We start from the raw sequence: 13,271 nt of genomic DNA on the forward strand, positions 1-13,271 counted from the left end.
GTTGCGGAGGGGGCGGTCCCTGGGGACGCGGACCAATGGGAGCGGGGGACTGGAGGGGGCGGGGCGCCGGGGTCCGCCGGAAGTGGGGCTGGGGCGCGCGTGGCTGCCAGTCGCGATGGGCAAACGGCCGCCGCCGGGTCCTGCGGGCCGCGCTGCCCGGGGGGAGCCGCGCGAGGGCCGGTCGGCGCCGAGGGCCGCGGTCCCGCCCCGGGCTCGGTACGTGGGCTCGAGATGGCGGGGGCTCCGCGGGTTCGGTCTGCAGGGCCGGCCGATGTGCTGCGCCTGTCCCCGCGGCGTCTGGCCCCTTCCCAGCCCATCGCGCTGGTGTGTCCGAGCTCCGGGCCAGCGGGCACCCCCGCCTCCAGCCTCGGCAGCGTGCGCGTGGCTGCGCCTTAGGGGGCCCTGAGATGCCGTCGCCCGCTCTGGCCCTGCCCCCCCCGCTGCCCCCCCGCGCGCTGAATGGGGGACTCTTGTTTTTGCCGGCTGGCGAGGCAACACCCGAGCCCAACCACTCAGAAGAGGGGTGCAGTGTTGCGTAGCTGCACAGGATAGGAGAGAGGCGGGGGGAATATCCTTTGCTGGGCCAGCTTCTTTGGGGAGAGAGATGAGCCGTCGAGCTTACACTGACATAGGAACGGCCATAGTGGGTCAAACCAAAGGTCCATCCAGCCCCGAACCCTGTCTTCCGCCTGTGGCCAGGGCCAGCTGCCCCAGAGGGAAGGAGCGGAACAGGGACTCATCAAGTGATCCAGCCCCTGTTGCCCATTCCCAGCTTCTGGCTAACAGAGGCTAGGGACGCTGTCCCTGCCCATCCTGGCTAATAGCCATTGATGGACCTGTCCTCCATGAATGTGTCTAGTTCTTTTTTGAACCCTGTTACAGTCTTGGCCTTCACAACATCCTCTGGCAAGGAGTTCCACCCGTTGACTGTGCGTTGTGTGAAAAAATACTACCTTTGGTTTTTTTTTTTAAACCCTTTGCAGAGCTCCGTAAGCTCAAAAATTTGTCTTTCTCCAACAAAAGCTGGTCCACTAAAACATGTTACCTCATCTGCTTTGTCTCAGCGAGAAGAGGGACAGTTCGATGGATAGACAAACCCAGCTCACTGGGCCTGTTTCTCAGGTCAGACACTGCGTCCCATTCACCTGGCTGTCAGTGCTGCAGCAGTGAGTTCTGCACCTTTCCCTGTCCCTGGTTTCTGATCTCTGTACATCTCTTCCTTTTCAGCCAAGAGAAGAAGAAAACCAACTCAAAGCCCAAACATCTTGATGAGCAGGAAATCCCCTATCGGCTTCGAGAGCTCATTAAGAGCAGAGAGGAGATGAAAAACCCCAAGAGCAGGAAGAGAAGAAAAGCAGGTAAAGGCTAGCCTCCCCAGGACCTTATGAACTCACTGCAAAGATCCCATCACATACAGATGAGGCCTAGTTTATACCAGTTACGTTGACTTCACTGAAAATGGGACATGGCCCCACTACAGGGGATCAGACCACAGGTCCCTCCCATTGAATATCCTGGTTCCAGTGGCGGCCAGTACCAGCAAGTAGCAGAGACCCTGCAGGAGGCAGTTCTGGTGTAATCTGCCACCAGGTACTGTTCCTCCTACCCCTCGTCAGTTGATGGTCATCTCGTGCTCTGACACGGGGGTTTACAGGTCTTCTTAGGAATGAAAAAAATCAGGGTTCCAAATTCCTAGGTCTACCACAGAGGCTGGGCAGGTAATTTCATTTCTCTGGGCCTCCTTTCCCCACTTCTCTGTCTCTTGCTCTTTGTCAGGTTCTTGGATGCTGCCACTGTAGTGATGCCTCACTAATCTCAGGCTGGAAGTACTGGGGGAGAGGATTCCGATGTACATGACTGTGCAGTATCTTGGAATCTGCTTTGTTCTGTCCAAGCCCAAAGAGGTGCTGAGTGGCAGCGTGGGGCTGCAGAGCTGATCCTTACCATCAGAGGAGTCAGGTTCTGTGTCAGCTTCCAGCAGGCGCAGTGGGTGCAAACACCAGAACTAGATCATGTGTCCCTGGGATTTGTCCTGCCTGGGATGGGTGGAGCCCACAGATCCTTCTTCTCCCTTCCTCTGGGCAAATGCTGTTGTGATCTTGGCTGCAGTGAGCAAAAGGAAGCCTGTGACCCCGGATCCTGCAGCCCAGGGTGATATTCCCGTGCCCAAGTTCAAGAGGTGGAAGCAAGAGTCGGTGTCTGCTTACATCCAGCGCATGGAGCAGGAGACCCAGCATGTCCTGTTTCTCACCAAAAACCAGCTGCAGCGCGAGCCTGAGACTGAAGAGCCGGCCCCGGAGAAGTCACAGAGGAAGAAGGAGTAGGTCTGGGGGGAAGCTCACGCTGAGGCCAGGGGAATGCTCTGATGTTGCTGGGCGGGGCCCAATCCCGGCTCCTAGAGGCTGCAGCAGGGGCTTGCCTGAGCAGCAAAATGCAGAATCAGCTCCTGCCTTCAGAAATCGCTGCTTATCCTGTTGGCACTGGAGTTGCATTACTGAGGGGAGGGAAGGAGACCAAGCCAGCCCCGAGAGGGAGCAATTAACTGACACTAGCTGTGGCAGAGACTGGTCCTATCCTCCCCCTGCGGCCCGTACAGGAACTTTCCCTCCTGGGGGCAGCATCGTTCATCACTCAGCCATCCAGCAGCTGGTACTGAGCTCACACAGGGCAGACCCGTTCTGAGGAGGCTGCTGCACCTGCGTGACATCCAGAGGGCTGGGGTGGGGATTGTACCCCTGGAGGTGAGGGAGTGGAGTTCTCAGCTCTTAATGGGGTAGTGTCGGGTTAAGATCAGGGGCCCCCGGTGCACAAGGTGCTGCACACACAAGTGGTAAGAGACGCCCCCTGCTCTGGAAGCTCGCAGTCTGAGTCAGGTTTAAATCCTGCATACGGGTCTGTTCTAATCAGAGTGTTAGCACCCTTCCTCCCACCCCCAGCACTCTTTTTTTTTTTAACCAGCTCTCCATCCCCTCTAAATGACCGGCTCGGCATCCTTAGATTTCAGAATAAACGACTGGAGAAAATGCAAAAGAAGAGAGAGGAGAAGAAAGCGGCGATGCTAGAGAAGGCCTTGTTCCAAGGTAGGCGTGGGTACGGATCGGCAGTGCTGCATTGGCTCCGGGCAGCCCTGGCTCTCCTGCAGACCCCTCACCCTGGGTATGGCGCAGGGAGAGGGGTGTAGAGGAGGTTTGCATTACCTGAAATTTGGTCCCAAGTTCTCTTGCTTCCTTGCCCCCCCATTTTCCTGGCGCCGTGATGGGCTGCATGCACCCAGGGATCTTCCTGGGAACACACTGTGGGGCCCAGACAATAGCTTGCTGATTGGGCAGTACTTCCTCCAGCCTGCCTCGTGAAATGCTGCATGCAGATCCTTGTGAGGCTTGAGATTATGCTTCACTCCCTGAGCTGTGCTGTTCTGCAGCGCTGTTCAAAGCGCCTCTCCCGAGAGGCGGCTGCACTTCAGCAGCAATCACTGTATATGCAGGGTGTTTAAAAAGCTTTGGGGTGGTGGGAGCTGTTGGGGGTGTCTGCTGGCTCGCACCACGGCCGAGATCTCGAGCAACGTCTGCCTCCTCCCCTGCCCCTTCTTTTCAGATCCAGTTCAGTTTGGCGAGGTCGCCATGCAGCCACCAGCGCTTACAGTAAAGCCCAGAAAGGGGGTAATCAAAGAGAAGGTAAGCTGTTGCGTCCCGTCTCATTTTAGCCCTGGGCTTGTCACCCAGCTCTGCCAGTGCTGCTCAGGCTGACCCCCCATGTCTCAGCCCGGGTCTCTCTTGAGCAGAACTTGCAAGTTGTAGGGTTGCCAAACTCTCTCGCCATGGCCCTGGGATTTGAAGCCAGCTCTCCAGCAGGACAAAAGCGGAGTGGCACCAACCTGCTGGCACCATAGGGCCTCTTGAGCTTAGTAGGAACTTTTTTGACAGTAGAGACTTGGAAGCTCCTGGCATCAGTCGCTGCCCTTTGGCAGGGGCCTTGTCCCTGCACTGCAGTGGGCTCTGTTCTTGGTTGACCCTCTGTCCCTTAACATGTGTTGAGTCTCGGCGGCTCTTCTTTCCATTTCTATAGGCTGGTCCGAGGCAGCTGCTGCTGACGGCTCTCTTGGCTCCTGGCCATGTGGCTCCTGCCCGCAAAGCTGCCCCCTTGTCCCTCGCTCGCCAGCGCATCGTGGAGGAGGAGCGGGAGAGGGTCATCCAGGCCTACAGGGACATAAAGAAACGCAGACAGCAGCAGGCGCCCGAGAGCTGCCTTGTGGGGGACAAGCTGGAGAAGCCACTCTGAGCCCTCGGGCGGCCAGTGCTGTCCTGGGGAGGAGACGTGGCTTTGGTCTCGGTACATGTAGGGATGGATGCTGATGTGGTGAGAGGTGGCCACAGGTGCTCCAGGGATCTGCTGTAGAGGGAGGAGTCCTCCCCAGACAGTCTGACTGAGTCACCAGGACACTGGCCCATGAGCGCAGGATCTCACAGCCCCTCCCTCAGAGTGTGGAGCACAGGGCTCTTAGCCAAGCACTGACAGCAGCTAGCCCCTCACCAGGTGCAACATGCTGCATCAGGCCCCAGAACTCTGCTCTGCCCCCTTCCTGCTGGAGCAGAACCACGGGTGACGGGAGGGTGCAGGTCACTCCCGTATCTTTGGGATCCGTCTTTGTCGCTCGCAGGCCCAGCCCGGAGGTGGCAACACCATGTTAGGGGCAGGAGGCAGGCACGGCGCCGTGGCTTGGGCTCTGTGTGGAAGGAAGGGTAAAGGGAGACGCTCAAAAAGCCCATTTCTGCCCATGCATTGCTGTGCTGAGTCAGCTGAGCGCTGCCTGCCTTCTCGGCCGGGGGAGCTCACTCTGGGCCGGCTCCCGGAGGTCCCGAACCCACTGATGTGAAACACTCTCGAAGGGGCAGTCTCGTGCTGAGCTGCCTGTTGTCTGCATCCCTGAGCACCTCACCCTCACTGGGCTTGGGAATGTCTGCTCTTTCAGCCAAACTGAATAAACAGCAGGAATATGAATGGAAATTCCCCCCGCTCAGTTCTTCACCCCTTATCCCAGAGCCGGGGGAGGGGTCTGCTTCCTGCCCTGCCCTGCAATAGCAACAACTCCCCTGCAGGTGGCAGTCTGCACTCAGCAGCATGACCTGGCTGGCCAGTGAACCTTGCATGGCCACTGGCCCGCTCCCCTTGGCCTGCCTTCCCCAACATGGGCCTCACTGCTGGCCTCTGGCAAGGGGAGATCATCACCTGGATACTGCGCCCACCGCTGTAGCCGGGAGCGGCAGCTCCTGCTGGGTGCATGGCTCGTTCCATAATGAGAGGCAGGCTAGCCCTGTGCTAACGGCACCGGTTGAAAGTCAGGACTCCCGGGTTCTCTCTGCAGCCTCGCTGGGCAACTTGTGGGCTGTGTGTGCCTGTGCCTCAGTTTTCCCATGTGCTATGGAGAGAACCAGGGTTTGAGGTGGGATTCCCCTAGGCAGTATATGATTCATGGTCTGGCTGTCTTGGGGTGATGCTAGACACGGCAGCATGTCTTTGCCCTTCCCCCTGCAGGCCTGTCTGTGTGGCACAACAGGGGACCCCATCCATACCCTCCCCTTGCCCCAGATGAACCTAGGTGGGGCTGAGTTCCTACCTCAGCTGCTCCTGAGCCCTCTGTCTCATGGCTGTATGCTCCTGCAGCTTCTGCCTGTTACTGAAGTTGTTCCTGTGTCCCTGCACTGGGGTCCCCTTACCCAGCCCCAGACCTGGTGGCCTGCCTCTGCTCCCACCAGGAGAGGTGGGGAAGAGAACAGCTTTGGGACATTTTCCCAGCAAGCCACTGTTTTGACTAGGTCCAACTCAGCTTGGTCAGTCCCCCCCTTCTGAAGTTCCCAGCCCTCACCTCCCTGGTTCCCTCCAGGTTTAACAGCTTTTAGTTCAGCTGGGACCCTCTCTTTCTAACCATTGTGCTTCGCTCATCCCAGCTCCCTGGCACTGCTTGCAGGAGCAGGGTGGAGAGGCTGAGCAGAGGACTCTGTATGTAGCAGGGCTGGGGCTCACCTCCCGTCTTCCCCCCCCCCCCCGGCATTAGAGGGTGGATCTCATTCCTGAGGCCAGGAGCTCCAGTGCCCCTGGGGAGGCGGGTGGGCAACTTGTTTTGGGGGTGGGGCTAAGCTGGTGGGTGTCCTGCTGTTTGCTGGGCCAGATATCAGACTGGTCCCTGCAGAGGCCCCCTACTTCATCCCCCAGACTCGCTCCATCACGGACAGCGGCGCCGGTTGGTTTGAACAGACATGCCGTGGCTTGTACCCAGTTTGAGCTGCTGGGGCCTGGTGCTGGGAGATGGGCCGCGCCCCACCAGCTCCATGCGGCTCTCCAGGGGGTAATTACGGCTGGTGACTATCAGGCTCTTTCCTGAGATGCTAATCACAGGCCTGGGCATTGCCAGCCCTGCCCCACAGAGACCGATCGGCTCCAGGGCCTCAGCCCCTTGCCTCCACTCCCAGCCCAACTGCAGTGACCTTCTCTGGCTGGCGGGAGGCTCACATTCTACCCCGGCACGGCCTGCAAAGGGTTGTGGTTGGAGCCTCTGCCAGCACAACCTGGAGCCTGCGTGGGGGCTGGAGACGGGGCAGGAAGAAATAATCCCTGCGGCGGGGCTCTGGATCTACCTGCTGGATGCCTGCTCCATGCCCTATGTAACCAGCCTAGTGCCCCCAGCCCATGCTCCTGAGGTGGTGTTGCCAAGTGAGGTAGCCCAGCAGCTGCCCCCCTTCCACCAACTTTCACTCTCTGCCTCAGCCCTTTTTCTAGACCAAGGTTAATGGGCTTAAACTGCCTCAGGTTCCCCTGAGCCGTGTCACTGTGCTGCACCCCCATTCAGCCCAGGGCTTAGCCAGCCAGAAGGAGCAGATCTAAGGGCTGATCTATGGCCCCCGCAGGTTGGCACATCAGGCCCAGCGCAGAGGGCTCCTTGCACAGCAGCTGTTTGTGGCAGAAGCGGCTGGGGGAATCCAGCCGGCCCTGCAGCCACCTGGGCGGGGGCAGGATTATGGCAGGGTGGGGTCAGCAAGCAGAGGGCGGTTGGTACCTTGCCGTATCAGGCCCACTGAGCCCCTGCACCAAACTCCCCTCTCTGCTCTCCTGGGCAGCGTTCTTTGGCCCTGGCCTGAGCCGGGGCGACGAGACCTGGGCCTGCCAGTCCCCTGCTGCTTCCATCGCTCAGACTGGCGGAGCCGCTGGAGTGGGAATCATATCCCCCCCCCATCTTTGTCTCTTGCTCTCTGTTTGGGCTGAGCACCTGGGCCATGCACTCAGCCCTGCCCAGCCCTGGAGCCCAGCGGGGTGGGTCGCCCCATCCCAAAGTCAGCAAGATGAAAGTCTGGCAGCTGCCTGCTGGGCCATGGGCACTTGGCAAAGGTGCCGCTCCAAGCGCACCTGGGATCCCCACGCGCCTGGCTCCAGCTGATCCAGCCTCTGCTCTGTGTGTCTATTTGCAGAAGACCGGGACACCCCCCGGTGACTGCCCCCTTCAGCCCCAGGCCCCGTATTCCATGGCTAGGTCTTCTGCTTTCCTCCGGACCACTTCCTACTAAGCCTCTTATATTCTCCCCGGTCTCCCAGTCTCTTCCCTGCTTAAGCTGGGTCTCTCCCAGGCCTCCCTGCTCTGAGCAGCCTACCTGGTTCTCCCCCCAGCTGGGCTTCCTCCCCACTCAAGCCAGCCTCTCCCTCTCTGCTGCAGCCACCTTCTGCCCTTGACAAGAAAGTGACCAGTCCCCTCAGGTGGGGCTTGTTCTGTAATCAGGTTGGCTTAGCCCCTGGCTCTCCAGCCTACGGGACAAGCCCCCACTACACATGGGACTGTTACTGCTTGGGTTAAGTTCTTTGGGGCAGGGACTCGCTCTCGGTTGCGTGGGTTCCAGTGCCCAGCTCCATGAAGGGCCCCGACCCCCATCTGGAGCCACAGGACGCCTATGATACACTTGATGTTTCCCACACCCGTGAAACGCCCTACATGACAGCTGGTTTCCCCACTTTTCCAGGGTAATTTAACTGATTGGGACCAGCCAGCTGTATTCCGGTTGGGCCTCTGGGGAGGTTTCACCAGGGTTCATTCAAAGAGAGTTTTTTCCCCCCTGTGTCTAATGCAGCTCTAGAATTTGGCTGCCGTGTGACACTCCCTGTCCAGAGACAGGGCCTGTGTCAGCTAGAGGCTTGACAGGAACAGTTCACTTAGTGCCCGGTGCTTGTGCTCTTGGAAGTGAAGGCTTGGTGGAGCCAAGTATAGTGCAATCCCTCTCCGGCTCCTGGGCTCCCTGCATGCACCGCTCAACGGAAGCCCCTCATTCCCCTGAGCTGTTACCTGTGTGCATTGGCCTAGCTCCCAGGCCTGCTGGCAGTTCCTTGCTTGGTGCATTTCCATGCTTATGTAGGAACATTGATGCATCTGCAAACCTTACAGCTGCACTGCAGAAGGCCTGCAGTGAGCAATGGCCCCTTGAGGGAATACAGTCCCTGGGGCTGCAGCACCCTGGCTCTGCCGTGCCGGTGGGTGAGGAAGGGCCTGCCTGGCTGGGGTAGCAGCTCCATGGATAGCAGGGTTCGCTCTGTGCTGAGCAAGTGTCTGTTCTGCTTTCCTCTGCAAACCCAGGGTGAAGTGGAAGGGCCCCTCCCCCAGCCCCAGCCTCTGCAGGTGTTTGTACCACGTGCAAACAAAGAGGCGATGCCCGGCTGAGAACAGCAGCTGAAGTTCACCAGGAACAATTACAGGGAGCCCCAGGGGAGATGGAACTCGCTGCGGCTCTTGCTGCTCCTCCAAAGGCAGTTAGTGCAGAAGCAGAGCCAGCCCTGGCTGGCAGGGAGACTGCTCGGAAGGGGCCCCCCCTGAGAGCAGCCTGTGCCCCCAGGCAGGCTGCCTTGCTCGTGGGGCTCGCTCAGCTCATGCCAGGTTTCCTGCTGATGCTCTGGCAGCTCGGGGGCTCTGGCAGAGGAGCTCGGGGGGGATTGCATGGCACCGTGCAGGTGTGTTCCAGAGAGGCACCCTGAGATCATCCAGCAGGGGTCACTCAGGGGGTTGCCCAATGTGAATGAAAAACTGTGGACCCCAATAGCAGGTGCCCATGGGGCACACTCTGCCAGCCACCTTGGGACCAGCCAATTCACTTGCCCGCTGACCCACTTTCTCCTCCAACAGCAACCAAGGACCAAAGGAAAGAATCCAAAGCGTGGGCACTGCCCCAGAGCCAGGCAGTGTGTGCAACAGTCCAGGCGAGCCTGGGGCTTAGCCCCCTCCCCTGTTGTGGTGGATTCCCCAGCAGGGTCCCTCTTGGCAAGGGGAGTCATTGGAAGCCGATTTGCTTCACCTGCTACACCTGGACAAAGGCAGGGCTGTTCAGCTGACCAGCGGAGTGTCACTTTGGCTTGGCTCGTGGTATTTGCACAAAAGATTTCCTGTTGGTATTGATCCACTTCCCAGCCCCTGCCTACCTGGGCCTGGCCGGCTTTGACGATAGCATTGCGTCACTCCATTCTTGGGTTTTCTTGCAAATGGAAATTCAATGCTGGTGGAAGGTGCTGGGCAGAGAGGCCTGCTGACTGGCGTCCTCTGTTGCCCAAGTAGATACGGGATGGGTAAACAGGGTAAACCGGGCTGTGCCCAGTGCTGTAGGGCCCAGCTGCAGGGATGAGTGGAATCCGCATAGCTGCTTTGTCCTTTGCATTCAAGCAATAACATACATTTAACAGCTGTGATTTTTACCCAAGCACTGATAACACCAAAAGCCAAGTCTGCTTGGAGCCACCGCCTTCCACCATGGGGGTGACCTTTGGTCTCTGCAGCCGCGCTCTGCAATGGCCTTACTGGATCCTGACATCTCTGCTGTGGCAACGGGTTGCCAGCTAGTGCCCAGGTTTCCCTAGGACGGGCCCTTGGAGCTGGACTGAGAACCACCAGTGGCTTCAGGACCTTAGTTAGATTCCAGAAGAGCAGCAGGCGGTGAAAGCAGCCCAGTTCGTGGACTAATCTTGAGCCTTGGCCACATGCTGAGAAGCAGAAGGGAACATCCCCATCTCTGGTTGGCACTTTCGCACTGGCAGAGGGCATGCTGGAGCCAGCAGCTCCCTGCTGCCTTGGAGGGGGCCTGACCTATCATTACTGGGGTCACTCCCCCGTGTCCCTCACTCTGCCCATCGTGTCCAGGGGATTGGGTCTGAAGCAACAGTGTCCCAGCAAAGCCTCACTGGCCCTGACCCCGGGCTGTCACTGGCTGCAGCTGACCTGCCCAGTGCTATGCAGATAGCCCCTGAGCTGTGCTGTCTGAGACGTCCAGAGACCATGGTTCCCAGTGCAGGCAGGGTGGCCAGATTAGATGGCATGTTACGAGCCCCTCAGCCAGCTGGCTCATTGTTTACTCCCTTCCCTTCTCACGGCCGGAGCAGTCTGTGCCACGCAAGAGGGCAGGGCCAGGGTCTGCGTCAGCTAAGCACAGCCCCGCGGCCGCTCCTTCCACACCAGCTGAATGAACAGAGCGAGCCCTGCCTGCCAGGCGGGAGAGGAGCCGTACTGTTCACACCTCTCACCTGCTGGCAGCCCCGAGCGGTCTGCTGCCAGCCCAGGGAGCCCAAGGGCAGGCAGTACAAAGCGCTGATCGCCATGCCCAGGAAAGAACGGGCTTGGCAGTAGCCAGGGTGGCAGCCTCTGAGTGCTGATCTACCCTGAAAAATCCACCCCCGAGAGCCAGAGCTGCCGACCTAGCCCTACGCATGGAGTGGTTCAAGTGTAGACACAGCCCACGTCAGCCCGAGCCCTCCCCAGGCAGATGAAGGCCTTTCTGAGCAGCCGCTGCAGGTCGAACACAGCCGGGCTAATCAGACCCGTCTGGAGGGCACCGGTTCCCCCCACCCTCGCTGTATTTACCCCCAACGCTTGGGTCCGTCCCTTCCGCCTTCTCCCGCTCACACTGTCCTGAGCAGCCCCCAGGGCCGGGCCTGGCCAAGAAGGGACTGGCTAATAGGAGCAGCGGTTGGGAGCCAGAGTCAACTCAAGTAACCGCAGCAGGCTCCTTGCAGCGAGCAGGGCTCTCTGCTCCCCGACACCCGTCCTAGACATTAGCCAGGGCCTCCCTGCCCAGTGCCTGACTTCTAGTCCCATGCTCAGCCCCCGCTGGGTGTCTTGGCTGGACTCTGGCTTTGTGTGGCTCAGGGTGGAGGGACATAAACGATCCCACAAATGCCGACCGTGGCATCAAAGGCGAGTGCTGAAGGCAGCTGGGTTTCCCGTCCCCTCCACCCTGTGAGCTCCCTGGATGGGCTGCTGGAAAGGGCAGCGTAGTTTGTTTATGAGGCCAGCCCGTGGCCACGAGGAGCTTAAACACACACTCGTTGCTTAGATACCCCCATGCTGCTGGCGAGGTGCCTGGTAAACACCAGCTGGCCGGGGTGCAGGGCTGGGGCGCTCCCATAGCACCCACTTCGTGAGCCTTCAGGCTGGGCCCTGGTGACTCTCACCTGGCGCGCAGCTTGCACACCTGGAGCTGGAGGCTGGGTAGCGGCGGGGAACGGAGCCATGGTGCAGCAGCAGCTGGCTGGCAGGGCACGGTTTGGTTCCCCAGCTGGGGGATCCATGAGGCTGGGAAATCACTGTGTCCTTGCAAACTAGACCAGGCGGGTCCAGGGCAGCTTGCACCAGGCAACCGACCTAATCCACCTTTCCCAGCTCTGGGCTGTTAATACATTACCAGAGCCACTGATAACAGCCAAATCCTCCCCCCCTTCCCTTTTCTGCCCTCCCCCATGGGGCTGGGGGTAAGGTGGGATACGTGGGTCACTCTGGGGCGGGCAATGCAGGGGCACGTGTCCGCTAGCCTAGTTTGCTTGCCAGCTTGGAGGGTTTAGCTGGGTGCAGTCAGCTGGTTACTGACTCAGATCTGGGCTTTTGGAAAGGGGAATCCAGAAATCAGTGGGGCCCTGACTCCCAGCCCCCTGCACGGTGGTTAGAGCAGGGCCCCTGGGGTTATGTGGGGCCTGAGTTGAGTCTGGTTTGCCTGGCTGGGGCCATGGCTAGTTAAAGATTTCCAAGTGCACAGAAAACAAAGCAGCCACCGTTGGTGCGGCCCCGAGAAGAGAGCGGGGGTGAGCGCTAAGCAGACATAAACAGGGGTGGGCAGCGCGGGGGTGCTGAGCGACGCTGGGCGGTGTCGGAGCACATCCCCGAGCCTGGGATCTGTGACCCTTTCATCCGTGCCTCTCTCAAACCTTTACAGTCTGGCAGTCCCAGAGTCTGACCCAGTGGGCCCTGCTGGGTGAGGGGCTGCACATGCTGAGTGAATGCCAGCCCCTGTGCCCCATGGCTCAGAACCACAGGAAACCTACCAACTCCCACTGCTGGGCTTGTGGGGTGGACCGTGGGGTTAGTTCCAACCTACCCCAGCCCCCGAGCACAACCATCCACGCCACGGGCTGCCCACAACGGGGAACCGGGGGGGCCGGGCAGAGCCCTGGGGAGACGCTGGAAGGGCCTGTGTGCTCCTTCCAGTGGGGCTGGTGCTATAGGAATGGCTGCGGGGTGAGGGGGCAAACCCAGTGTAAACCCTGAGCTGCAACTAACCTGCAGGAGGCAGGGAAGGGAAAATCAGAGGCTCAAATCATGGCTAAGAGGAAAGCAGCCCTCTGCCTGGCTTTGTGCCCTTCCTTTACAGACCAGAAGCTGCTGTCCCCTGACCTCTCCGGGCAGGTCTCACTGCTGGGAGGGAGCTGCCCAGCCCCATTTCTGAGGGTGCCTTCAGCTCTTCTCTCAGCCTCTGCCCCCAGGGTTACTCAGTAACCTGGACACGGTCTCTGAGCAGATAACAGCCCAGTCTACAGCGGGAATCAAGCCAGCAGCCATGAGTGGGCAGAGAGCACAACGCAACCCCTTGCACCCGCAGGAGCACTCCTTCCACCACAGGACTGGGAGAGACAGGGCCGTGGGGGAGCGCGGGAGGGCCCTTGTGTGAGTGGCAAGTGCCTTTGCAATGGCATGTGCGCACTTGGCAGGCTGTGTGAGTGTGCCAGGCAATATGTGCACAGGTGTGTGTGAGAGCATGTGCAAGGGTAAGGGGGCGGGACAGAGCATAGGTGGTGCGTGCGTGTGAGCAAGTGGCAGGCTGTGCACGAATGTGCAGGGGTGCAGTAGTGTGTATCTGCAGCACCAGGGACTACAGCTGTGTGGGGATGTCCATTGTGCAAGGCACCACACACATGCGCATGCTTGAATGTGCAATCTGCCTGTGCAGTCGTGGGCTGGAATGCCCCGTCCACAGACAGCAGACTGC

General features: G+C 59.6%; 1 protein-coding gene across 2 annotated transcripts; it reads left to right on the top strand.

The window, feature by feature from the left end:
• The first annotated feature begins 72 nt into the window (after positions 1-72).
• Positions 73-5,004, top strand: CCDC137 (coiled-coil domain containing 137). Of its 2 annotated transcripts, none has more exons than XM_038371584.2 (6): positions 73-216; positions 1,228-1,358; positions 2,110-2,320; positions 2,959-3,080; positions 3,595-3,674; positions 4,066-5,004. In XM_038371584.2, the coding sequence occupies exons 1-6, from the start codon at positions 116-118 to the stop codon at positions 4,276-4,278; spliced, it is 858 nt and encodes a 285-aa protein (XP_038227512.1). In that variant the 5' UTR covers positions 73-115; the 3' UTR covers positions 4,279-5,004. The 2 variants fall into 2 exon arrangements, with proteins under 2 accessions (XP_038227512.1, XP_038227513.1); XM_038371585.2 differs by having other exon boundaries at positions 2,998-3,080.
• Positions 5,005-13,271: the final 8,267 nt, after the last annotated feature.

The sequence above is a fragment of the Dermochelys coriacea genome, chromosome 14 (assembly GCF_009764565.3).
Source record: "Dermochelys coriacea isolate rDerCor1 chromosome 14, rDerCor1.pri.v4, whole genome shotgun sequence".
NCBI lineage: Eukaryota > Metazoa > Chordata > Testudines > Dermochelyidae > Dermochelys > Dermochelys coriacea.

Coding starts and splice junctions, on each gene's coding strand:
- CCDC137 (XM_038371584.2), top strand. CDS start 116: ATGGGCAAACGGCCGCCGCCGGGTCCTGCGGGCCGCGCTGCCCGGGGG. Junction 217..1,227: donor GCGGTCCCGCCCCGGGCTCG/GTACGTGGGCTC, acceptor CTTCCTTTTCAG/CCAAGAGAAGAAGAAAACCA. Junction 3,081..3,594: donor AGAGAAGGCCTTGTTCCAAG/GTAGGCGTGGGT, acceptor CCTTCTTTTCAG/ATCCAGTTCAGTTTGGCGAG.